Source organism: Pygocentrus nattereri, chromosome 6, assembly GCF_015220715.1.
Source record: "Pygocentrus nattereri isolate fPygNat1 chromosome 6, fPygNat1.pri, whole genome shotgun sequence".
Classification (NCBI taxonomy): Eukaryota; Metazoa; Chordata; class Actinopteri; order Characiformes; family Serrasalmidae; genus Pygocentrus; species Pygocentrus nattereri.
The window spans coordinates 23,794,310-23,820,337 of NC_051216.1; the positions used below are offsets into that span (position 1 = coordinate 23,794,310).

The 26,028-nt window shown below is 40.8% G+C and overlaps 2 protein-coding genes across 4 annotated transcripts in view; both read right to left on the reverse strand.

Moving 5' to 3' along the window:
- Positions 1-8,867: 8,867 nt before the first annotated feature.
- etv5a (ETS variant transcription factor 5a) lies at positions 8,868-18,390 on the reverse strand. Its single transcript, XM_017692433.2, has 13 exons — positions 18,241-18,390; positions 16,374-16,498; positions 16,174-16,261; positions 15,926-15,973; positions 15,334-15,384; positions 13,107-13,230; positions 12,716-13,000; positions 11,881-12,155; positions 10,591-10,650; positions 10,307-10,375; positions 9,954-10,123; positions 9,720-9,821; positions 8,868-9,600 (listed from the first exon to the last, which is right to left on the reverse strand). Exons 2-13 carry the CDS (start codon positions 16,419-16,421, stop codon positions 9,370-9,372), a joined length of 1,551 nt encoding a protein of 516 aa, XP_017547922.1. The 5' UTR covers positions 16,422-16,498; positions 18,241-18,390; the 3' UTR covers positions 8,868-9,369.
- Positions 18,391-21,849: 3,459 nt separating this feature from the next.
- Positions 21,850-26,028, reverse strand: part of LOC108424401 (diacylglycerol kinase beta) — a 113,338-nt gene continuing 109,159 nt past the window's right edge. For all 3 annotated transcript variants that reach the window (XM_037539153.1, XM_037539152.1, XM_017692437.2), the window contains one exon: positions 21,850-25,273. In XM_037539153.1, the coding sequence (XP_037395050.1) occupies positions 25,175-25,273 (99 nt within the window). In that variant the 3' untranslated portion in view covers positions 21,850-25,174. The remainder of the gene's footprint in view (positions 25,274-26,028) is intronic.

A 26,028-nucleotide genomic window follows, 5' to 3' on the forward strand; every position in this document is an offset into this window, starting at 1 on the left:
TATATGAACCTTAAATATAATGTATTTAAATTTTTATAGTAAAATAATCACAGTGTATCACAGAGCAATGAACTACAATGTTTTTTAACTACATTTTGCAGTAGCTTGCTGGTAGTTTAACTACATTCACATTTGCATGGTGTTTCAAGTAGTAAAAGTACTTTTTTGTGTAGTTAGCTACTGAAACTACATACGATTTTGGGCCATAAAAAGCTGACATTCCTTGCACTTTCCCATGAAAGCCCATGGGGCTTATTTATTTATTTTTTTGGTTTATGTATAAGCTGTGAAAAGGTGTTTACTTTCTGAGGTTAAGTCAGCTATGTGTCATTCTTTGCTGGCATGGGACTTTTGTTATTTGATTTTTTGTCATAAAATAGTTTGAACTCCTTTATGTAGATTTGGTTAACCACTAAAACCTGTGCATTTTCATCTCCTTTTCTTATCCTTTATTTATATGCTATACTGAGATAAAAAATAATCATAACTCACGTATGAAAATGGTGAAAAGTCAGTGGAGCGCTGCGTGTTGTGTTACCAGCACCACATCGTGCTTCTTTCGTATCTCTCGAGGCTGATAACGTCTGGAATTTCCGTTCCACCTTAAATGATGCGGCATTTACACACCAGTGATCGAACAGGCGCCCGAATGTAAGCGCTAACGTTACACCATTTAAGGTGGAACGGGAAATTAAAAATAAGAAGCTAACTTCAGCTCCATCAAATCTCTGTCCACTGTAAACCCAGGCTCTACAACTTAAGGTGGGGCCACTGGTTTAACCCCTAAATTGCTACATATACACACGCTTGTATGTAACGTGCTTAGTTTGTCTGTTGTCGTTTCTTAATATCGTAGCAACGCTGTCAGCGATTCTGATTGGTCGTGACTTACGAGCGTTCCCGTGTGGGTCCTGAACACATGACAGACTGTCTAAAACAAGTCGCCCTGTCTTAGTAGTCTAACCTGTTACATTTCTCTCTTATAGACGTGCACTGGCTTATTAAAAATGGAACAAAGCGCATCCCGTGTCGGTTTAGTACGGAACACGTCTTTTAGTTTCCAATTAAGAGAGGATTCTGTATTTTACGGGGCGGCTGGCAACCGTACAAGCGTCTGGCACAAGACAGCAACACAAATGCCGTGTTTACACAAAAGACGTGTCTCGTTTCTTCTTAAAACGCAAGCCAAGCACTGGATTTTTTTGGATCTTGCCGTGAGGTGTTAATTGCCCACTGGTGCAAGATTAGCATTGAAGACGATGGCCGTTATTACAGAAGGAGCTACTTACAGCCATCTGGAGCTGTAGCTGAAGCTAAACACTAAGCACTGGTTTGTGATAGCTGCTTAAACCAGCCACGCCGGTCGATTGTTCCTTGCTTCTGCCAGTTCAGTGCCTTAGCAGAAGGTAATAGCTTCCCCTTGGCTAGCAGCAGCAGCTCCCTCTCTTAGCTATACTGTATGGAGGTGCAGTTGCCTAGCCTTCACTACCCCAGCAGCTTAATAGAAGACATCTGCATCCTTAGTTATCTGTACCCCTAACAGCACTAACAGCAGCCTCCTCACATAAGAGGCAAACTGAACAGCAGAGAGGGGCCTATAAACTGGCTAAGAGGCAATAAAAAACAATACAAAATTAAAATCAAATAAACAGTAGCTAGCTATAATCTCTATGACATTAATCCAAGAGGCAAACAAGGACTTCAAGCTCGGTCACTGTTCACTGTTGCTACTGTTGTTTGTGTTTACAAGTAATGCTAGATGTGTATGTGAAATCAAGTGACCACACAAGCTACAGAGAACTCCATCTACTTCTATAATCCTGTTGTCTGATGGTAAACAGAGACAGGTACTCAATCAGATATGTAACCGCACTGTACTGTCCTCCACGGTGGAAAAATACCATTAATGCCGTTAGCCACTAGGGTCAGTGTATTCCCATGGTATTTCTACATCCAGTGCTGAAAGGTGTTTCACAGGCAAATATCTGTGTCAGCAGCTACTTGGTCATCCTTCACATTCTCTTAATTGTAAAGTCAACATGACCTCCCCCTGTACAGCAGGCTAGCAACCAAACAGAAAGCAATAGAACACTAGCTGCTGTAAGAGTCCCAAGATGACAGTCAGTAACTCTGAATCTGTGAAGATTTCTAGAAGACACGTTCTATGTAGACCACAGATATATACAGAGAGCTAGACTGATGTCATGCTTGGCCCCCATATTGGTACGCACTCCTTATGTCTATGTCTAAGGAAGCAGTGTCAGCATATTTCCAAAATTGCTTTACGGGTTTATTGATTTACGGGTCGAGACATTTCTTACATTTTTTTCATAACTGATAGTCATTATTTTATAGGGATGGTAGCTATTTGAATATGCTTTTCCAAATTTATCTTAGTATCCATCTTGTTTTGTTTTGGTGTCTGAAAAAAGATAGTTCAGAATAAACAGTGCATTTTGTATTGCCTTGTAATGTTTAGGCCTGCCACTATCGATTATATTGGTAATGGACTGATCCAGTGATTATTTAGACAATTAATCAAGTAATCTTTATTTTTTATATATATATATATATATATATATATATATATATCTTAATATAAAAATATATATCTCAAAACCATGTAAAATTACAATTATATGTTTTAAAAGCTTATAGTGATTATCTTAGAGAAGAAAATTAGCATCATTAGTGATGGTATTATTAGCATCAAAATTAGCATCATAGTGACTGGACAAAAAGCTTTAAGAGGAAAATACATTATGTTAAGAAAGATCAGATGTTTCCTTGAAAAATGGCTTCTTTCTTGCAAGTATGTTAAGCCATCTATCCATCTATCTACACATATATATATATACACATATACACACAGTGAGGAAAATAAGTATTTGAACACCCTGCGACTTTGCAAGTTCTCCCACTTAGAAATCATGGAGGGGTCTGAAATTTTCATCTTAGGTGCATGTCTACTGTGAGAGACATAATCTAAAAAAAAAAAAATCCAGAAATCACAATGTTAAATAATTTATTTGTGTGTTAATGCTGCAAATATGTATTTGAACACCTGTGAATCAATGTTAATATTTGGTACAGTAGCCTTTGTTTGCAGAGGTCAAACATTTCCTGTAGTTTTTCACCAGGTTTGCACACACTGCAGCAGGGATTTTGGCCCATTCCTCCACACAGATCTTCTCCAGATCAGCCACGTTTCTGGGCTGTCGCTGAAAAAACGCAGAGTTTGAGGTCCCTCCAAAGATTTTCTATAGCGTTTAGGTCTGGAGACTGGCTAGGCCACTCCAGAACCTTGATATGCTTCTTACGGAGCAACTCCTTGGTTATCCTGGCTGTGTGCTTTGGGTCATTGTCATGTTGGAAGACTCAGCCACAACCCATCTTCAATGCTGTAACTGAGGGAAGGAGTTTGTTCCCCAAAATCTCTCAATACATGGCTGCGGTCATCCTCTCCTTAATACGGTGCAGTTGTCCTCTCCCATGTGCAGAAAAACACCCCCAAAGCATGATGCTTCCACCCCCATGCTTCACAGTAGGGATGGTGTTTTGGGATGGTACTCATCATTCTTCGTCCTCCAAACACAGCGAGTGGAATTAAGACCAAAAAGTTCCATTTTGGTCTCATCCAACCACAGAACTTTCTCCTATGACTCCTCTGGATCATCCAAATGGTCATGGGCAAACTTAAGACGGGCCTGGACGTGTGCTGATTTAAGCAGGGGAACCTTCCGTATCATGCATGACTATAAACTATGACGCTTAGTGTATTACACACAGTAACCTTGGAAACAGTGGTGCCAGCTCTCTTCAGGTCATTGACCAGCTCCTCCCGTGTAGTTCTGGGCTGATTCCTCACCTTTCTTAGGATCATTGATATGTGGTGAGATCTTGCATAGAGCTCCAGTCCGAGGGAGATTGACAGTCATGTTTAGCTTCTTCCATCTTCTAATAATTGCTCCAACAGTTGATCTTTTTTCACCAAGCTGCTTGGCAATTGCCCTGTAGCCCTTTCCAGCCTTGCGGAGGTCTACAATTTTGTCTCTGGTGTCTTTGGACAGCTCTTTGGCCTTAGCCATGTTAGTAGTTGGAGACTTACTGATTGTGTGGGGTGGACAGGTGTCTTTATGCAGCTAACGACCTCAAACAGGTGCTTCTAATTTCGAATAATAAGTGGAGTGGAGGTGGACTTTTTAGAGGCGGACTAACAGGTCTTTGAGGGCCAGAATTTTTGCTGAGTGACAGGTGTTCAAATACTTATTTGCAGCAGTAACACACAAATAAATTATTAAAAAATCATACATTGTGATTTTTTTTTAAAATTATGTCTCTCACAGTGGACATGCACCTAAGATGAAAATTTCAGACCCTTCCATGATTTCTAAGTGGGAGAACTTGCAAAGGCTCTGGGTGTTCAAATATTTATTTTCCTCACTGTACCTCACCCATTCAAATCATTGAATTTAGGTGTCATGGCCACAGGTGTATAAAACCAAGCACCTAGGTATGCAGACTGCTTCTACGAACATTAGTGAAAGAATGGGTCGCTCTCAGGAGCTCAGTGAATTCCAGCGTGGTACTGTGATAGGATTCCACCTGTGTAACAAGTCCAGTCGTGAAATTTCCTCACTGCTAAATATTCCACAGTCAACTGTCAGTGGTATTATAACAAAGTGGAAGCGATTGGGAATGTCAGCCACAAAGTGGTAGGTCACGTAAAATGACAGCGCGGGATCTGTGGATGCTGAAGTGCATAGTGCACAGAAGTTGTCTACTTTCTGCAATGTCAGTCTCTACAGACCTCCAAACTTCATGTGGCATTCAGATTAGCTCAAGAACAGCGTAGAGAGCTCTGTGGAATGGGTTTCCATGGCCGAGCAGCTGCATCCAAGCCTTATATCATGAAGCGCAATGCAAACCCTCAAATTCAGTGGTGTAAAGGGCCACCACTGGACTCTAGAGCAGTGGAGACGTGTTCTCTGGAGTGATGAATCACGCTTCTCCATCTGGCAATCTGATGGACGAGTCTGGGTTTGTCTGGGTCTGCATTGTGCCAAGTGTAAAGTTGGTGAAGGGGGGTTAAGGTGTGGAGTTGTTTTTCAGGAGTTGGGCTCAGCCCCTTAGTTCCAGTGAAAGGAAATCTTAATACTTCAGCAGACCAGATTTTGGACAATTTAATGCTCGCAACTTTGTGGGAACAGTTTGGGAATGACCACTTCCTGTTCCAACATGATTGCGCACCAGTGCACAAAGCAAGGTCCATAAAGACATGAATGCATGAATTTGGTGTGGAAGAACTCGACTGGCCTGCACAGAGTCCTGACCTCAACCCGATAGAACACCTTTGGTATTAATTAGAGTGGAGACTGCGAGCCAGGCCTTCTCGTCCAACATCAGTGCCTGACTTCACAAATGCACTTCTGAAAGAATGGTCAAAAATTCCCATAAAACCACTTCTAAACCTTGTGGAAAGCCTTCCCAGAAGAGTTGAAGCTTTAGCTGCAAAGGGTGAGCCAACATTATATTGTATTATATTATCTATGTATTAAGAATGGGATCTCACTCAATTTCATATATATGTGAAGGCAGATGAACGAATACTTTTGGAAATATAGCGACATCCCATTCTTCTGCTACAGATGTCATTTTGATGGCATATGTAGTTGTCGTCATTAATAGTGCCATCACAGAAGAGTAAGTTATCTTTGTCAAGGGCACTGACACAACCCCATACCATGTCAGACCCTGAATTTTGGATTTGCTGCTGATAGACTCTATGTCTTTCAAAAAAGACCTGAAATATTGATCTTTCTGAACACAAATGTTTCCACTGTGTGATGGTCCATCCCAGATGCCTCCAAGCCCAGAGAAATCAACGCTCCTTCTGGACAAGGTTAACACAAGGCCTCCTTTTGGCATAGTAAAGTTTTCACTTGAATGCTTTGTACTTATTAAGTGCCATCAAATCGATTTCAACTCCTGGAGAACATATGGAAAGTGTTCCTCCAGAATATCCTTCCTCCTCTGTTTGAGATATTAGGCTTCTTAATAGCTTGTTGATTATTCCTCTCATTGTGTTCATCCATCTCTTTGCCTCAATTGTTCCAGGCATAATTATCTTTTCCTATTAGTTGGTTTTATAATATGTCTAAAATAAGAGCCTTGGTTTGGTTATCTGGGCTTTGGGTGAAAGATGAGGCTTAATTTGATCAGGGATCCATTTGCCTTTTTTTTTTGTCGTCCAAGATACTCTTAAAAGTCTTTGCCAACATAAAGGCATCAATATTTTTCTGAGCCACTTTTTATTTTCCAGCTTTCACAACCATAATGAACCACAGAAGGCCATAGCCTGGACAGTTCTGTTCATTGTATGTAGATACAAATCATAAAATGTGTAGATTTTTTCAAGCTCCTTCATGCTTGTTCTGCTGAATGCCAAACTGCGCTGCATGTCTTAATGCTGGATCCTTTGTTAACTACTGATCCAAGTAGGCAAAAACTGTAGAACATGTCTACATCTTCATCATCACTGACAAAGTTTTCTTAGTGTTAAGCTGAAGTCCCATTGTTTAACTGTGTTCTTTAACTTGCATGATAAAGGCCCTCAGGCCTTCCTGATTTTCCTTAAGTGTTCGAAGGATATTCACTTTTATTCTACCGACCATGTCCCTCCTTTCCTGATGTGAGATCTCCATTTTTTTTTGTAATGGCTTTAGTTTGCTGACTAGAACCTCATTAGAATGATGAAATGCCCAGTCCATAATTGGGTGGTCCTCAGTAAAAGGCTTTTCTGTAGTCAACACTGTCTAGAAAATACATGCCACAATGTAAATAAATATACAGCAAACAGACAATTTGCAAAGTGAGAAAGTGTGAAGTGGACAAAGTTCCATTATATAGAACACTTGGTGCTTTTAGGGTTATTAAAATTTCCCTCTAACTCCCACAAAGGCTTACGACCATTAAATGTCCAGCAGTATTTTTTTTCTTTAAAAAAAAAAAAGAGCAGATGTTGAGTGGTTGCATTAAGGCCACCAAGGCTGAGTTACAAAGCAAAGATGGAACTATTATATAATCCTAAATGGAGGGTTGTTTTCTGGCCATAAGGGCAGACTCACATTAGCTAACTAGCCACATCTTGATGTAAAGATGGAACAAGCACTTCTGGGAGAACAGAGGGCCTAATGACATTGAGAAGCACTCTTTGATTCAGTGATCAATATAGTACAAATGCAGGGGAGAAAAACTCTTTTTACTTCATAAAACATCTAGGAGTCATTCGCCTTCAAGTTATAACCATACCTTAATAAAAGCTCATTTCTACCCCCCCCCCCCCCCCCACCTTTTTTTAAAATGGAAACGCTCGTGTTTATTCTTGTGGGTGGAGGTAACCTTTAGCTGAACAAGAATGAACTTCACAAACACTTCATGTGACTAGTCACTAATTTGTAGTTTGGTGAAGTCTAAAGTGACGTTAGCCGCGTGAGAGATAAATGATGAAGAAAACCAGTGGAAGTGAAGCAGAAAGGAGTTTATTGTACCCAGTACAGATTATAAACGTAGCAGTGTAAAGGTACACGTTGTGAAGGGAGAAGGTGAGCATACAAGTGCAGACTACCCCTTTAGTGGTGGAGATTAATTAGCGCCTCGTTCAATGAGAAAGCTTAATATATAAGATCAATTCTCATTACAAGGTGTTGCCCTCTACCCCAGCAGAAAGGGTGTCCAGTATGCACTCACTGGTTCCGCAATGACAGCACCACAGGCATCCAGATTTTAAAACATAGGCAATACTATACAGCTGATACAATAAAATGAAACCAATGCAGACTTTGCAAAAATATATATTTATATAAGTACATCTTTCCAAAAAAAGAAAAAAAAATGCAGAGAACATAATTTCTTCCTTGTCCAGCATAAAGCGATATGTTAGTGGACAGTTGCCAGTTGAGTACACCATGCAAAAAGAAGCAGTGGTCTTTTATCAACTTTTAAATTGGCAGTAGAGTCCAGGAGAAGATGTTTTCACCTTATTGCATGCAAGGCCCTGGCTTTCCTGCCATCTTGGTGCATTTTAAAACTAGTACAGTGCCAAAGAAATAGAAGCCAAAAATAATACAAAAACAGACTTTGACCCTCAAATATTTTAATGCAGTAAGAGGATAAAATCCTCTTGAAAATTTGTCTAGTGCATCCCTTTTGAATATTCTTTGTGAGAAAAATCTTAATACCTCACTGTACCAAATTAAGTTTCTCAGGGAGTGACAAGGCATATGGAATTGTGTTTAAGAATGAGTTAACAGTCCCTGTAATATGACTGAGTGTCCTTAAGAGTGCCACTGGTTTAGCTTCATTACAGATCAACAAATTGAGTTATCCAGGAGAGAGAGAGAGAGAGAGAGAGAGAGAGAGAGAGAGAGAGAGAGAGAGAGAGAGAGAGAGAGAGAGAGAGAGAGAGAGAGAGAGAGAGAGAGAGAGAGAGAGAGAGAGAGAGAGAGAGAGAGAGAGAGAGAGAGAGAGAGAGAGAGAGAGAGAGAGAGAGAGAGAGAGAGAGAGAGAGAGAGAGAGAGAGAGAGAGAGAGAGAGAGAGAGAGAGAGAGAGAGAGAGAGAGAGAGAGAGAGAGAGAGAGAGAGAGAGAGAGAGAGAGAGAGAGAGAGAGAGAGAAATGATACAAAACAACCCCACAACACTTAAAAACTTCAATGACCAAAACAAACCTACAATAGAAAACAGTATGTTTTTGTAAGAATTCAACAGGTTTGAAGCGGTCCTGCATTTAGTTGAACAAAAGTGTTGTATAAAAACCAGCTCTCTAAACAAGTCTAACCAACTCTAAACAAAATGGGTCTGTTTTTTCCTTTGCAAAATAAAGCCCTTTTGAATTCTTATGGATGATTTAGAGGCAACACAAAACCATCAGGGCCAAAAGGGCAGCTACTGAATAGTGCTGTGTTAATCTTTTTAGGACACCTCTTAACATTGTCACTTAAAAAAATCCAGATTGTCAAACCAGAATTGCTACAATTCTTTCAGACTGCACAGAAAGACCAGTCGGGCCTTCATCACTGTTTGGCTCCTGACTCCTCATCTTCTGAGACAACAGATACCCATCTACCGCAAGGCAGGTTGAGCCACAGGAGTCCAGGCATCCCTCACTTCCCCGACACCTTCTCATGGGTTGAAACCAGAGACCAGGTGGTTTGCAGATTTCTCCTCACTCGTTATTTTTAATTTTTCAATGTTATTTTTTAGGGGAGGGCTAATCTGTAAATGGACAGCAGGGCAGGAGAAGTTGAGGCAGTGGGGACAGACATGTTCCAGTCTGCTCAGCAGTTCAGGTTCTGTATTGGGGATGAGAGTCAGTACACATAGCCATCAGGGAAGGGCATCCCAGTTACACTTTGCTCCCCTGAATCTACCAAATAAGGGGCTCCTTCATCATAGTGAGTCAGGGGTAGCGTGTCATCGTCCACCCCAGACAAGGCGTCAGGATCAGCCTTAAGGTTGGGCCTCTGGTTGTCTGGGAAGGCCATGGAGAAGAGGGCCTCAGGGTCGCATACAAACTTGTAAACGTACCTTTCACCTGCAACCTAGAAAAGAAAAATGAAGAAGTTAGAAAATGCACATTTCTTTTTTTTTTCTTTTTTCATAAAAGGTTTTATAAACACAACCTGAGCATCAAGGAGACTAAACATGAACCTTCTTTTACCTTTTGCATGATTCCCTTCTCATAGTAGTAGCGCAGGGAACGACTCAGCTTGTCATAATTCATGGCTGGTCTGTTTTTCTGAATGCCCCAACGTCGAGCCACCTGAAATATATACCATTTCAAATGATTTCAGAACACCATATCAAAGGACATGTCCAAATGGAGCTTTTTTTAAATTAAAAAAAAAAAAAAAAAAAAAAAAGGTACTTTAGATTATGGTTTACTAAGACTGACCTCTTCAGGTTCGATTAGTTTGAATTCCATTCCACGCCCTGTCCAAGCAATGAAATGACCATTGGCAGGGTCATCAAGGAGGGTTACCAGAAACTGCCAGAGCTGGAGTGAGCCACGGCGCTGGTAAGGTGGGCCATCGCGATACACAGATGGCTCTTGCTTTACCTTCCCTGTTTGCAGAAAACACAGAAAATCAAAGATGTAGTAGAGAAAGCACATACAAGAAATCTTATCTGCTCTAATGATGTGCTAAGACAGAAGTTGCTCACTTATGCCCACTAACCACACTGAGCAATCTGAAGACTTCTTTGAGTAGTCAGTTATGAGTTATATGGTCTGTCAGCAAGTCTCACCTTCAAGTCGCTCAGGAACCACGCATGTGTCATCATAATATAAGTGCTGATCTCTGTCAAATGAAAAATCTACAAAAAAAAACAAACAACAAAGAATTACTAAGTAAACATTAAATAAATAAATAAATATATAAGTGTGTGTGTGTGTGTGTGTGTGTGTGTGTGTGTGTGTGTGTATAGAGTATTAAAGTGTCAAACAATGAAAAAAAAGTAATGGAACATAAATAAGAACATTTGAGTCTTTCAAAGAAAAATATTTTGGTGGTTAAAATGTGACTACTTACTTTCATGGTTTTGGTAAAAGCTAGCTGCCCTCCCAAATGAAGACTGACAGTTAGGCACTTCTGAAAAGCAAAGTAAACATAATTATTATTATTATTATTATAATTGTAGTAGTAATAATAATAATAATAATAATAATAATAATAATAATAATAATAATAATAATAATAATAATAATACAAACAAATGTTTCAACACTAGAATACAATACACTTAGTGAATATGTATGTAGAGCAAGATAAACCCATACCATGCATTCACACATTTACCTAAAATCTTGTTTATATTAATCAAATACATCTAGTTGGACAGAACTTAGACCAGCTTGTGAATATGAGCACAGATTCAATCATCCTGCAGCTTATGAAACTGCCACTGACATAACAGCTGCGCTGCAAATGTCCAGCCCACACATCTGGTGGCACTAGCTAGGCACAGATCAATAAAGCGACATCACAAGCAACATTAGCCACATGTCTGAGGCACCAAAACATGCCTTATGTATTATATACATACACATGCTCCTAAATCATGGCAAGCTTTGTTCAAGCTACTACTGAGTCCTCTTTAAAAAACACTCTGCCGCTGTTACACCAAAAGTCACTATACTCAGTTCTGTCTTATTCTGGATGTTTACTGTGGTTGCCATTCTTTTTGATGACTTAGATTAAGGTCATCTGGCAGTCTGCTGAACAGATGAAAAGGCATGGTGTCTGCAACAAGCAAATTTACAGTCAGAAAGTTAAGAGGATTTTAAATTACATCACTGCCCTGCAAATATAGAGGGCTACAGGGACAGTGGGACATCCCCTGAGTTTTAAATTGTTAAAAATGTGGATGATAAGAAGCAACAGCTGTGTGTGGGTGTTTGAATAAGAACTCCAGAAAATCTTAGATTAACTGAACTGTTTTCAGTTTATTCTATTCAGTACTTATGCATAGAGAGAAGAAAGTGATATTGTTTATGTTTTGTGAGACAAAACCATGTGAGAGCAGTGGTTGACTCTTTTCGTTATGTTTGCAAATCTCAATATATGTCTGCTTTTTGACCTTCAAGCAAGTACATAAGTGAAAAATACTCTACTCAGGCAGCCTCTGCAAATGTGAAGAATGCTGCCATGCAAAACTGCATTTTCAACAGTTTGAAAAGCAAGCGTTTGTCTGCACATCACCAGACACTGCTAAAACTCACAGATCCATGCAAGCACACACAGAAGATTCCAGGCCCTCAGCCTGGAACAAAGACAAGGCCACTGTTCTGCTCTTTTAAACAGGCATTTATTAATGCTCACCAGAGTCAAAGCAGAAGTCTCGCGGTTCTTGCTTGATGGCCATAGGGTGGAAGGCAGTCTGAGGCGGACCCATATTGGGGACTCCTTGCTCAGCGTAGCGAGGGTCCAACAGCTCCTGTTTAAAGCCCTGAGGATGCACAGGAACCAGAGGCTCTGACATCTGCCGATGATAAGGTGGCCGTCCATCTCTGGTTGAAGTCTGGGGAATGAAGTTTGGTCTTCCCTGGGTCTCAGATGGGAATGGCAAGCAAGGTTCCGAAAGCTGTCGCTGAAACCTTTAAAAGTAAATAAAGAAAAAGAAAATTCAGTCACCAACAGCAATATCACTCAAGCAAGCAAGAAAGCAACAATTCACCAGAGGCCAAGTTTAAAGTGTGGGCCTGCCCCTGTACAAGTACAGGGAAGTAAATATATTTGTAAAACGAGATGTTGAGGTCAAGTGATGCCGAAAGGCATGTTAAGGGACAGCTCAGCGGACATTCTGGAGTTGCTTTTCGCTGAGCCTGGAGTTGTTGGCTCCACGTTACTAACTGCTAATGACATGCCACACATTCCCCGGCATGCTCCCAGAAATCCTATTGCAGGTGGTAGGGTGGGTTGCCAACCACTCTGTTCCCACGGGGGTCAGATTTATGCAATAAAGCTACGACTGCACCACAACTTCCATATGAGCAATAACACTTGCAATTTTTTCCAATCCTGTGAAGTCAGCGTTAATGAAAGGTCAACTCGCCACTCTCAAGGGATTTTTTATTTATATTTATATATATATTTTATGGATGCTTGCAAGAGGGCTCAAATATAACTTAATCAAACTGACTGCGGGGACACTTACCTATGCTCATTATTAAAGGGGGCGTCATGGTTTAGAGGTGGACACGGCACTGCAAAAGGTGGTGTCTGACTGTGTAGTGGGAGTGACCTCTGATTGTGGGTGGAGTTGCTCACAGCAGGCTGTCCATGAAGAGGCCTCTGGCCTAAAGTAGGGTTAGGGACTGGGGGAGGAGTCTGTTCGTGCATTGGGTGTGTCCCCGGTGTGTTGGTGGAGCTGCATGGTGAGACAGGCGTTGAGGGAGGGGTCAATGGCTTGAAACCAGCTGAAGATTTCCTTTCATAGGCACTTCAAAGATGAAAAAGAGGAACACAATTACACAAAATAGAGGCTCTCTGCATGCAGTTCATAGCACAATGTCAACACAGAGAAATTTAACTGACTGAGAGCTTACCTGTAGTTATAAAGGCACTTCTCTCCGTACGGCATGGGACTCCGGTCCTGGCTACAGGGGGAGAGGTCTTTGGAAGGACTCAGTTCCCGTTTAATCTTGGCTGGTGGAGGGCCATGAAACATCACTGAGAAAGACAGACATTGGAAGCACATAATCAACCAGAGCATCTAATCGAACACATCAACAGAAGTGTACTGATGATCCACAGATGGAGTGTCTTACTCTACACCATTAATCGGCTTACTCTGAGGTATAAAAGCTACATCCCTCGCCCATCACTACCATGGTGCAGCAAAATACATGCAATCAAAGCACTCCCTTCTGATTTCCATCATGGCCAAGTCAATACTCATGAATCACAGCGGTCGTAATTCAATGATTGTGAATGATATTCCTCCCTGCTCTGTAACCATTAGCTGCTGGATCTCTGCATCAGCCCCCATATCCGGCGCCACATAATGGCCAACGAAACTGGATCCTGGGGCACTGTACAACGCTGGCCAAATAAATCAACTTGACCATGCAGGGCTTAGGAAACCACATACAATGGGCACGTGAAAACTCAAAGCGTGTGCTGAAAGCCAAGGTGCAGTACACCACAATTAACATTAGAGGCTCCCTCAAATCAAATCTAAAAGTAGATGGATATCCCAACACAGCTGACACTGGCAAAGCACAAGTTGTGCTATGTGACATGCAGACATGCTGAGGTGCTCACAGCTCTGCTGAATACGTGACTGTAAAAAGAGTAAAACCTCTGCCAAGTGCAGAAAGCTTTAGCCACAATGACACTCAGACATACATAATTATCCCATCACACTGAGGTGCCACAGCAGAAAGCATGTACAGTGTTTGGACATCAAAAAGGGTATAATCAATGTGCTACAGTAAAAGCACTGCAGCATATTAATCTTCTGTGAACTACATTGATAAGCAAAGCAAAACCAAAACATAAGGCCAGACATATGATGATGCCGCGCCCTGACTCCTGATTTCATCAGACAAAAACAAAAACTTGTGAACGAGTTCCACTAAGAACCTACAGTTTAAGCATTGTGGGTGCTGCAGGTTTAGGTAGCAGAGTGGGTGAGTCTCCAGTCCATCACCCTCTGGAATCTAGTTCATTCTAAAAGAGGCTGAGTGCATGAAAGTGTGAAATCAGATTATGTGCTTGCCTCATGTGATGCCAGACACAAATTTTTTTTTGTGGAGAGCATTTACTTCTTAGACCATCCAGGCCAGAATTATGGCCTGACCAAAATTTAAATTGTGGTCAATATAAATTTTAAGGTGTTAAAAACTCAGATAATCAATACACTAATAATATAATTGTAAATGTATAAAAACATTTCAGGTTTTTCTTTTAGACTCCAATGGCTTTGTTTAACATTCATTACCGATGTGCCTGTCAGAAAACTGAACTGTCAAGTTTTCTGCCCAATTTAGTAACTGTCACCCACTCACTAGTTAGGTGTCCTCCATCACACGATGCTAGCAAGCAGAGAGAGTGAAGGCTAGTACTAGCTTCCTCTGAGTCACGTGAGGCCAGTCAACTTTTCAAACTGCATATGATGCAACATTTAGACAGCTCAACATGCTTGGAGGGGAACGATAACTACCAATTATGCCAATTTCTTAAAACTCAATAAGTCTTTACAAAATGTAAGTAAAGGTAGCATGGGTAGATGGACTTCCTACAATTATCTGCAGTTCTGTTTTTGTTAATTACCGTTTTCAACCATTTTCAATATGTTATTTATGTTAATTAATAAGTTTGGGTGAATTTTACATGTGAATTTACCAGTTCCGCCTGCATTGGTGTGACAGAGAGTGGCACATGCACAAGAATGTGTTAATTCCTAAAAAAGTAAGTTCATTACAATCTAATTATTAATAATTTATCAGTGGAACCTTTTCCCAATGCAGATAAATGCATGGGATGTAAATGTCGAGCCAGAATAAAACGGAGCATAGCCATCAGCATGCATATTAACACCTTTACTGAAACAGCAACCAAACCAAATCAGCAAGATTGTCCGTGCACTTGACACCTATCTTTGCTGATGGTGTCCTTTGTACTCTCAAAGGAATTGACTAGAAATTGGAACAAGACCTGAATAATGAATAGCTGCCGGAGTTTGGGCTAAGTTGTTTCTCCCTTGCCCTCGCTGGACTCAATCCAAAGTACATCACCAAGGTGAATAAATAATAAATCTCAGGTACTCACGGCTATCTGACTGGAAATCTGGGACAAACTGTTCATCGTCGGGCACCTGGGCTGTGAAGAGAGACCAGAAAACATGACATGGGATGAATACATGCATGCTAGTGGAGAACAGTTCACATTAGATGAATAACTCTTCCAGTTTAGAAAAATTCATCATTCGGGGGGGGGGGTTAAATGTTGGCCTAATGCACTAATAGGAATGACTAGCCTTTCACTAAAACTAAAAACAAGCAATAGAAGGAAATAAAAATGTATTACGTGGCCATAAAGTACAAACTAAATAAATAAATAGGTTTGATAGTCAAATAAATAACTGCACACTAGTACAGAATTTTTAAAAATATATTTTTTATTATTATTATTATTATAACAATATATCCCTAAATGTTTTTGGGGAGTTTCTAGAGAGATATTGTAAACGAGGTTATAATCAGATTAGCATGTTTTTATTAAGGGTAAATCATGAACATGAAAACACAAAGTATTTTTTTGCATTTTTAGTGTAAAGACACTTCCATTCAGAATCTAAATAAACCATATGCAGTTTTTCCTCCCATCAATAAGGGTGTGTAATATCAGAAAGAGACCTCACCCTCTGCAATCCAGATTTCTTGCAGCTGGCTGAGGTCCTGGAAGAGTTCTGCAGCAGACAAAGATAACTTTAGACTCTGCACAAGGCGCTGCTGGAATCCAGTATTAAACTGAAAATGCATCTCACAAAGGAAATAAAGGCCAAATAAAGGCAATGCTCAAACATGTTATTGCAGCCACAGTAGAAACACCCAATTTGCTGTAAGCACAATGTTATTCTAAATGACAACATATGAGTGCTTGCATTACCTTCTGTGTCCTGAGCGAGCTCGGAGTCCACAAACTTTCTTTTCCTATCACTGACTGCTCTGCTGCATGGTTCTTCCACTCGAGACTTCTGCCGTGGAGAAACAGACTATGTGAGAAGAACTCCACACAGAGTGTTTCATATTTAACCAGCTTCTGGCTATTTGTGACAAAAATGACCTAAAATTTAAGGGCACACTTACATTAGATGGGACCATGAATGGTACTTGCTGGTCGTAAAATCCGTCCATGTTACCTGGGTCTTCAAAAGTTCCCAGAACAGGGTCTTCGCTTAAAAGCGACAGCTGCTTTATGGAGTCTCTTTTCTCTATGGGAGATAAAAACCATCTACATATAAGAGAGCTGTTTGGCAGATGCAGTCAGTACATTCTGCTGCACACATGCTGACATTCTTCAAATCTATCGGCTCAGGACACAGACAACCCCTCCTCCTTCTTCTTCTTTGTTGTTTATCACAACAACCCTGGTGACTGAGTGTAAGGGCATATGGGAGAGTGTGCTGTACTATGTAAACACTCTCCGAGGTAGTGACAAACGTGAACCTTACATAAGCAAAGCCAGCCATCTGTGCCCATGATTATGAGGAGAAGCAATCACTTAAAGCGAAGCTTGAGTCTAAAGGACACACCCAAATGCAACAGTGCATTATGTACATGCTGATAGGTGTTGAGAGAGGACACACAGCCTTTATAACTGTTGTCCATAAGTTGTTCAACGTGAGCAAATAGCAACACTGTGCCGTCCCAACATCTGATCATGTAGCCTGAAGGGATCCACTGCAAAACAGCAATTTGTGTAGTACGTTCTAGAGCACAGCGTAACCCCAAGAACTACACAGAAGTGCAATTGAGTTGTATGTCACATTGCAACACAGACAGACAGACAGACAGACAGACAGACAGACAGACAGACAGACAGACAGACAGACAGACAGACAGAGAGAGAGAGAGAGAGAGAGAGAGAGAGAGAGAGAGAGAGAGATATTTCAGACTGTTCAGAGAAAGTTCAGGGGGAAACAGAAGAAAAAATAACATAAAAAAAAAAAAAAAAAGTCCTTGATTAAACAGCGTGTGGCCCGTAGATGGTCATGTTTATATTACTATTCAGATAGTAAACAAAAAATAATCTGTTTTAAACATCAGATCTTTACCTTGACCCAGTTCAAGGCAAAAGAGCTGAGAAATTCCACTTAACACATTACCCAAATCTGCTCATCGATTAACTTAGTCTTACAAAAACACTGCAAAACTAATAAAACAGCTCAACGGTAGTCGCTCACTCTTTCCATAAGGCCGAAATACAGTCAGAACATCAGGTTTCCAAGAACGATTCAAACCAGAAGTGCTAAAAACACATTAGCAAACCTTAGGAGTCAAGTTGGCTTCCTATCCCTCCAGCTTCTTGTTCGAATTTTCCCGATCCACCTTAAATCCGGCAGCAGTTAAATTCTAGCGCCGCACGCGCCAGACCGCCAGAATGGAGCTGCGGCACCATTTAAGGTGGGACGGCAAAATTCGAACAAGGAGCTGGCGGATAAGACGCTGACTTCAGCTGCGTTTAAATCTTCTGGACGTACGATCTACTTTAACGCGATTATTTTGATTAGGGTGATATCCGACAGCTCCCCTCCCCCTCCCCTCTTAAGCCCCCCTGTTTCTTGTTTTCCTCAATGAAGTGAAACCTGATCTGTCAGGAGAAAAAAAGCTCGAGTCCTCCATTCACAAAACCACAAACACCCACCTCGACGAAATCGCCGAGCTAACACACGCACGCGCGCGCGCGCACCCGCCAGCTTAAGTTAGCACCAGCAGTACGAACAAGAAATGAGAATAAATACCAGTGATAACATCGCCAAACTTCGTGCAGTAAGATGGTTGCCAAAGTGCGCCCAGTCTAAGAGAAAATGGCGTTGGCTTTCTCCTAAAGCGAGACAGCTGGTTTTGCAGTTTGGAATCCATGATAAACTTAAACGCCGCGGACAAGCGACTTCACCAGCACGCAGTTCGACTTCAGTTCACGCAAACACGGGTAAATAAACAGCAGCCTCACCTCACAGACGACGCCGTGCACACGCTGGACGTAATGAATACCGATAAAGAGAGTAAATCCACAAGAAAAACTGCCGTCTCTTCTGCGCGATCAGCAGACGCGCTCCTCTCGACACACAAAACTTGAATGGGGATTTTGTAAATGGACTGCTCGGCTTTTCCCTTGGGCTCGACAGACAAGTGTCTTTGTTCTCCATTGGCTACAAGCTCCTGTCACTCAAACCAGTCGGCCAATAGTCTGACTGAAGCTAATGAATTATGCATTAGGTGCGATTGGACCAATCGTAGCTTGCCTCTGTCCTATTTTTATGAATGACTGGGTTTCATTCACTTTCGTGTTCAGCAGGCCTCCCCCTTTGCACAGGCTCTTAAAGGGCCAGACTCAGAAACGACAAACTGCAGTTAAAGTTGTCAAAAGAGTCACGATCCGGTGACACAGAACACGGAACAGGTTTTTTTAAAGGTTTGACGTTAGATTATTACTCTATATTAAATGACAATAGAGGATGCGCTTAAATACATTCATTTTAATCCAGGGGTAAAAACACTAACATATACAGAAACAATAAAAGTAATTAAAAAGACTGAAAATTGAGCCTATTTTGTCTACATCATCACATTTTGTGCCTTTTGTCTGAAAATACACTCACACTGTAATCACACATCATCTAAATATCCCACTGGAATGGCAGTAACTCGCCACAAGTTTATAATAATATAAAACCTGAAATACGCAAAAATAGTCTATTTCGAATTAAAAGTTTTTTAGCTATCTGTCAATTCAACATAGTTTGCTTTGCCTGTTCATGTTGAATAATTAATTCAGGGTTTCAGCCTGACTACTTTTTAACTAAGGCACGATCCAGAGTAGCCAGTGACAACAGAGTTCACTTACATATATCAGTCTCAAAGGCAGAGTTTAACAAAAACAGCCTGAGCAATTCTAAGGGTTAAAGAAAAGTTAGAAAATGGTCATGTTTGTTTTCGGTACATGAACCCACACACACGTCATAAGGATAAAAAAAGAAAGAAAAATGCAAAATATGGGCCCTTTTAATGCACCGCTGTATAAACTGAGGACTAGTCCACGCTCTTGTGCTGTTTGAAGAAATTTGATTAGTGAGATCAGGGATTAAATAAAGGGAGACCATGTAATTCTTTCAGACATCCTACGGTCTATATTTAACTAGGCAACTTCTCTGAATATGGGTGAGAGGAATCCTTCATCCAGTAGGATGAGAATAATCTGCAGAATGCAGCAAGCTTTTGAGCGGAGCTTATATTATTTGGGGAGGACAATGATAGCATAAAAGAGATAGGTATACAGTTACTGGTGTCTTTGTTGCTCTCTGATGCCCCTGAAGAACAGCCTGTCAATTACAATTATTGTGGAGGTCTCCTTTTTATAGTACACTTCACTGAGTCTGTGCGGATGTGGTGGGAGGTGAGAGGGGGCAGGCAAGAGCATATTGTGTTTCCATTCTGATTCTTTCCTTAAATAAATCCAAAGAGGTGACACATGCTACAGTGTCACTGCGGCACATCGTTTGTGGAATTACAAACATAATTCAAAGAGGTCAGTGAAAGACCATTGCGCCGCATAGGAACTAGCCTACGAATATTTTTCTCCTTCCTTCTGCACATTCATGTCTTAGAATAGGTGAGTGAAAGTTCTGAAAACTTCAACACTATAGAACTAGTGAGTTGAGAGACAGCACGGATCATACTGCAGAGCTGATCATACTGCAGCACAACTAAAAAGGAATTCCAGCACATCTGCTGAATGGTCACAAATGCTATAAAGTCCAAAAGCTATTATACTGTCACTGCTCTTGCTTCAATATGTTAACCCCGCTCTGGCCCACAGGAAATGATCTAAGACGCATATCTATAAGAAGCATAACTAAATGGCATCTCTGAAAATCTTTGTGTGAAATATGTTGGATGCTGCCGGTGGATGAAAGCGGAATGAGAGAAGTCACAGCTTTAGGCCATTGGTAGTCTCCCAAGGAGAGACGAGATGTGACTTGCAGACTATTAATAGTCCATAAAGAGATAATTCCTCCCTCATTATCTCTGCATGCCCAAGATGCCCAGCCTTCGCCTCTGTGTGGAGCTTCTTGTTGTATAATCAGCACCTCAGCACTTGAAAGGCTGTTTTAGTAAGCACACAGAACAAAGGGCACAGTGACAAAAACAGTCACGATGTAGAAGGACGTAGAAATGTTGCTTCTAGTAAACATGATATATTATAATTCTTTTATTCAGGTTGATTGATGCCTGTTAGCACATGTTTCATAAAAAGGATCAATGTGCTGACATGAGTAAGTTGCCTATGTGTCTTATAATGTTACATAAACAAAGAGTCACATAAAACCTTATTGAAACCATTTATGTCCAACAACTAAGATGATAAGGGAGAAAGTCACAGGACTTGTTCTGATTGCTCTAAAGTGATGAAATATTGTATAGTTATACACTGAATGAACACCTAATGGTACCAATTTGCTTATTCATTTTTGTATTACATGTAATTTCCATGCTTTTATTCACAATCAAATGGATTGTCTAAAGTTCTCGTAAAAAGTCAGTCCCACGTGACCAAAAACACTAAAGTTAATATTATAACGATTAAGTGCTAACCATCACTTTTTAGCCAGATGGATTCATTGATTTGACAAATTTCTTCACAAATTTGCGCTTCGGCAAATTCAGAGAGCCCATGAACCGAGTTTTAAAAAAAATTCACATCACAGTGAGGGTAGAGGTTCATATCCATATGAGCTGATATGTATGAAGATTATTAAATGTGTCAAAATGATCTATACTACAGTACATAGCTGGGGTGCTAGGTACACTACATATGGCCAAAAACTATGTGGACACGCCTCCACAGCCAAAAACTATGTGGACACGTCTCCACAGCCAAAAACTATGTGGACACGTTCAAGTGTTTCAGCCATACTCATTGCAGGTGACAGGTGTACAAAATCAAGCATTGCCATGGCATCTTAATAGAACATCCCTGGCAGTGGAATGAACTAAAGAGCTCAGTGACTTTACACTTGGCACTGTGATAGGATGCCAGGAAGTCAGTTCATGACATTTCTGCCGTGGTCCACTGTAAGTGCTGTTATTATGAAATGGAAGTGTTTGGGAGCAATAACAGCTCAGCCACACATTCAGAGACAACAGAAACCCACAGAGCAGGACAGGTGAGTTTGGTGGAGGAGGATGATTTGGGATTGATTAGTTCCAGTGAAGAGTACTGTTAATGGTACAGCATACAAAGACATTTCTGACAATTACATGCTTCCAATTTTAGATTCTGGCTAACAGTAAAAACAGATTTAAAAGACTTTGGCAGGAGGCGCCTGTATCAACACAAATACTGGCACCTCTGTATGACCCAATATAACAACACTAAACTTGGAGCAAAATGACACAAAGAATTCCCTGACAGGGCTCACATCATCAGCATAAAAGCAGTGACTTATGTGATTAAATTGAAATTCAATCAGGTTAAATAGAGGATGAAACCAGTAGTGGATGGGTGCCATTATTGGATAAGTGCATTTCAGCAGCCGCCCTCTAATCAACAACACCAGAGTCAGTTCTCAACCTCTCCTTTTATTCAATAAATCTTTTGTCCATCAACATGGATGCCTACAACTAACGATAGTGATGGGGAGGACAGAGGATAAGAGGGTCAGGAGAAGGGGCAATCAATCCTTCCTCTTTAGTGGGAGCTCAGTCCATAGGGTTTTGCACTGTGCCCTTGACCCTTGTTGACACACAGATGGAGTGCTACAAACCACATTAACTCAACATGGGCTTACACATACATGTAGAATATCACACTGAGGAATGACATGGGCTTTACTGCGTCTGTGTCATTTAATACTGGTTTTCTGCCTCAGCTAAGAATAGGGCTGCACTGGGCTAAACCATGCCACCTCTGTCTGATTTACAGGCAAGGTCAAAATCAGAGCAATGCAGAAAAGAAAAGAGACTATTTATTGAAATGGATATTTCACCATCACTGTTAAAGACCACATGTTGTCCAGAAATTCAGTTTCCTCCATGTCCTAAGATATGAGCAAGGAAGCAGCATGTTTTTTGAAATTATACCGCATCATTTTCTGGTATGCAGAGACATAAGACAGAAGTATTAAACATTGATAAATGAAGATTTGCAAGAGAAATTTTTGCACACATAAATTGATAGTCAACTTTTGACGATGTGTCAACATTGTCAGGTCCTGCACAGAGGGTGATGATGGGAATCCTGGCCCGTAATTATGAAGCTAATGGCAACAAATACCTATTTGTGCAACACAGTAGAAGAGTTCCACTTATTTTGTTTCCTTTTTTGGTTGACTTCTTAGTTTGTATTGCATGTGTGCTGCTCCAGGCAAAATGCTATTCTGTATTTGTTGTTTAAGGCCATCAGTCATTTACATTGACAGAAACAACAGAGAAGGTGACAATGGAATATATCAGGGATGACATTTCCTGTGGGTAGAATGCCAGCGACATACATCAGTTCCCTGTTAATACATTTGTCTTAGTGCCAAACCATTCTCTACAGAGTACTTAACAAAGAACAGCCACAGAGGTACTTCTACTATGAACATGCTACGAACCTATATTATGAGAAAAATACAACGAATAAATACAGCAGGCTATGACCATTAAGCAAAAGTTAGATAAGGTCCAGAAATATGATGAGGAGAAACTGGTAGGGTTGCAACAATCAGCATGGTCTCTCTTCAAGCAGACACCTTTGTCTTCTTTGCTTCAGCAGGCATGCGGTGGTATAACTTTAGATAAAATATAAACAAATATCTATATATACACAACTATTTAAAATCAGTCTAAACTGTAAAATGAAAAGAAACTGTAAACATGCACTCTTTTAACCAAACCGCCTGTTATGAAGTACCAAAGGGCTATAAAAGATAACTGTCTGATGACCACAGAAACCTAGTGAAATTCACTAGCGTGTGACTGACAGGAGGTCAATGTCAGATCCTGTGATCATCTAGCCAGATTTGCACTTTATAGGACCTTGATACAGCATCTGCGGTTCAGTGTTCTTTAAAGGGAACCAGAGGCAGAGCAACCCAGCCTGCCCCATTAAGAGAATTGTGTTCTGCGTGCTTTAAGGAGAGTTAGCCTCCACTGTACAATCATAGTTGACCTTTAAAAGTTCAAATCTGAAGTTATCTCAAGCTGAAAAATAAATCTAAACCCAGATCTGTGTTATGTAATTTCTGTGGTTCTACCATCTCCACTCTGAATACAGCACACTGCCAATGTATCTGATGATTACAGAGCGTTGATCTCTACTGGTGACATTTGCTCATATCTGCCATTCATGTCACCTAATAGATAAGTTTGCTAGTCTCTGCTGCTATATTACAATTCTCTGCAAGTTATCAAACACATTCATATGTATGCACACAAGAAGGCTTTCAGAATATACAACTACTGTGTATTTATATACATGATGGTAGGCATCTTTAGTCTTACAATGATAGCATCTCCAAGAGCTACATTAGAAAGGTTAAAAAATGTTTACTTCACAGCGTATATGGTGCCCGGCAATGTAGATTCTTTTCCCTGCATTGACCAGTTAGGGGTTCTCAAAAATCTTTGCCTTTGGACTCAAACTTAGGATCTGATGTTTTCATGCTGTAATTAGGAACAGTGTTTCATATGAAAGATACTGCTTGAAATCGGGAGTTGCATTTGGATTTAGTATATGCTATGCTAATGACACACTTCATTTGGAAAAAGACTTTCCAATGAACTGCTCAAAAGATTATGTTGCTAATTAGACTGTTTTTCTCTGTGCAGTCATTTTGATAGCTTAGTATCTAAGTACGTATCTAACTTATAACCTATATATATATGAATGTATATATTACTTCAGTTGGCACCTTCTTAGTTTATGCTCTTAACTGTGTCTGGCACACCAAGAACAACCCAAGCCACAAGACACCTGCATCGTTTTACAAAATTGACATTAGCAACCCATGGACATCAGCCTGAGGGCGGACACCAGATAAGCTAGAAGCAAACAGTAGGTGGAGGCTGGAGGTGTGCATCTCTCAGATTGTAAACCCAAGCTTACCTACCCCCACCAGCCCACTGGTCATAAACAACCCACTTTATAATAGATGAGCTTGCTGTTTCGTCTCTTTAAGTGGTGGTGTGTTGTGGGGCCTTGGAGAGGCACTGGAGTGAGTGCTTTGCATGCACTGATCTATTATTCAGCAGACTTCAGAAGGAGAGTTTGTTCCCTGGTCCTGCCAGGCCAAGCTTGGGCCCAGTGACGTCTCAGTGTGCACCACCCAATCCCACTTTGAGGACAATTTCATGACAGGGTGACTTTCTTTCTCCGGCTGTCTACCCTGAATGTAGCACTCTCTGTCCCATTTTCACCTTACTTTGGTGACAATTTTGATGATGTTCCTGAGCACTGTAGTTTCTTTCTCAGCTCCTTCTGCATCATCCCCTCTGCTTCTCAGTCAGTATCATCTGATGATCCCACTCACGAGAAGTGAGAGGGCAAAGTGTGATATGAAGGCAGTGGCCTACTGGTGGGGTGTCTTGGTAGAACTGGGACATAGCTTCCAGGCTGAGGAGCCTGTGATAGGAATAGGAGAGATTTAAATACACAGGAACTGGTCAAGACACTGAGTTGGTTCATTCAGTCACGGAAGCCTCTGAATATTAGGCTACTATGGAAGTTGGAGTCCATTGTCCATGCAAGAAAGAGCTAAACGTTTTTTCATCCGTAAGTCACCAAAGAATTGTACATCTGTAGTCGTTCAGCCAGATATCCATCTCCACCACCCCGAGCAGATAGCAGGGCTGAGGATGGTGAAGATATGTTTTGTGTTTTTGTGGCAGGGAGGGTGATTGGTCTAGTCCCGACTTCTGTTGCACTTTTTGAGGAAGAAGAAGGGTGTTTTCTGTGGAGGGCCCAGCAGCATGGGCACCTGATTCTTGTGTGTAATTCGTATCTGGGCAGCACAAAGAAAAAAGTCAGGACATTAGCACATGTGCAGGCCTGTATAATGAATAAACAGGTCCTTCATAGCATTTTACAAGGTGAGAGTAGTTACCCCTCCCACTGCATTAGCTCACCACTTTATCCACACCATTCCACTTCATATTTAGCCAATACGCTGACAGTTCTTATTATACATGACTAATTAACTATACTTAAGTCTGATAATATGAGAAAGCTGGCTTTGAAACCAAAATAACATGAACATTGATGTTGAGGTTTATCTTTGAGCAGCTGGGCAAATGACAGGAGACTAAGAACTCTTCATAGTCATATATATTTAGCAGAGGGACTCTGAGTTGGACCCCTCAATGCATGTTCCCCTCTCTTGAATGACATTATCAGTCAGCGGTCGGGTGTGATATGACAATGTTTTAATTAACAGGGAGCTTGCCTGGCCAAGATGACTGGCATTGCAGAAAAGAGAGGCATGAAAAGAGTGGGTCCAGGGCATGTATGGGCAAAGACCCACTGTTATAGGGTGCTGTATTCTACATTTTGAAGAAAAAGCTTACAGTACAGTGCAAAAGTTGGAGACCATGCTTTCACTGATTTAATTTCCAGTCAACAGCTATTAAGTACAAGTTGTTCATTTTTCAGTGCCAGGAAAAAGCAAAAAAACACATATTTAGCATAATATCAAAAATATCAAAAAAATCAGTAATAATAATATAAAAAAATCAGTATTTAGTGTGTCCACACTTTTTC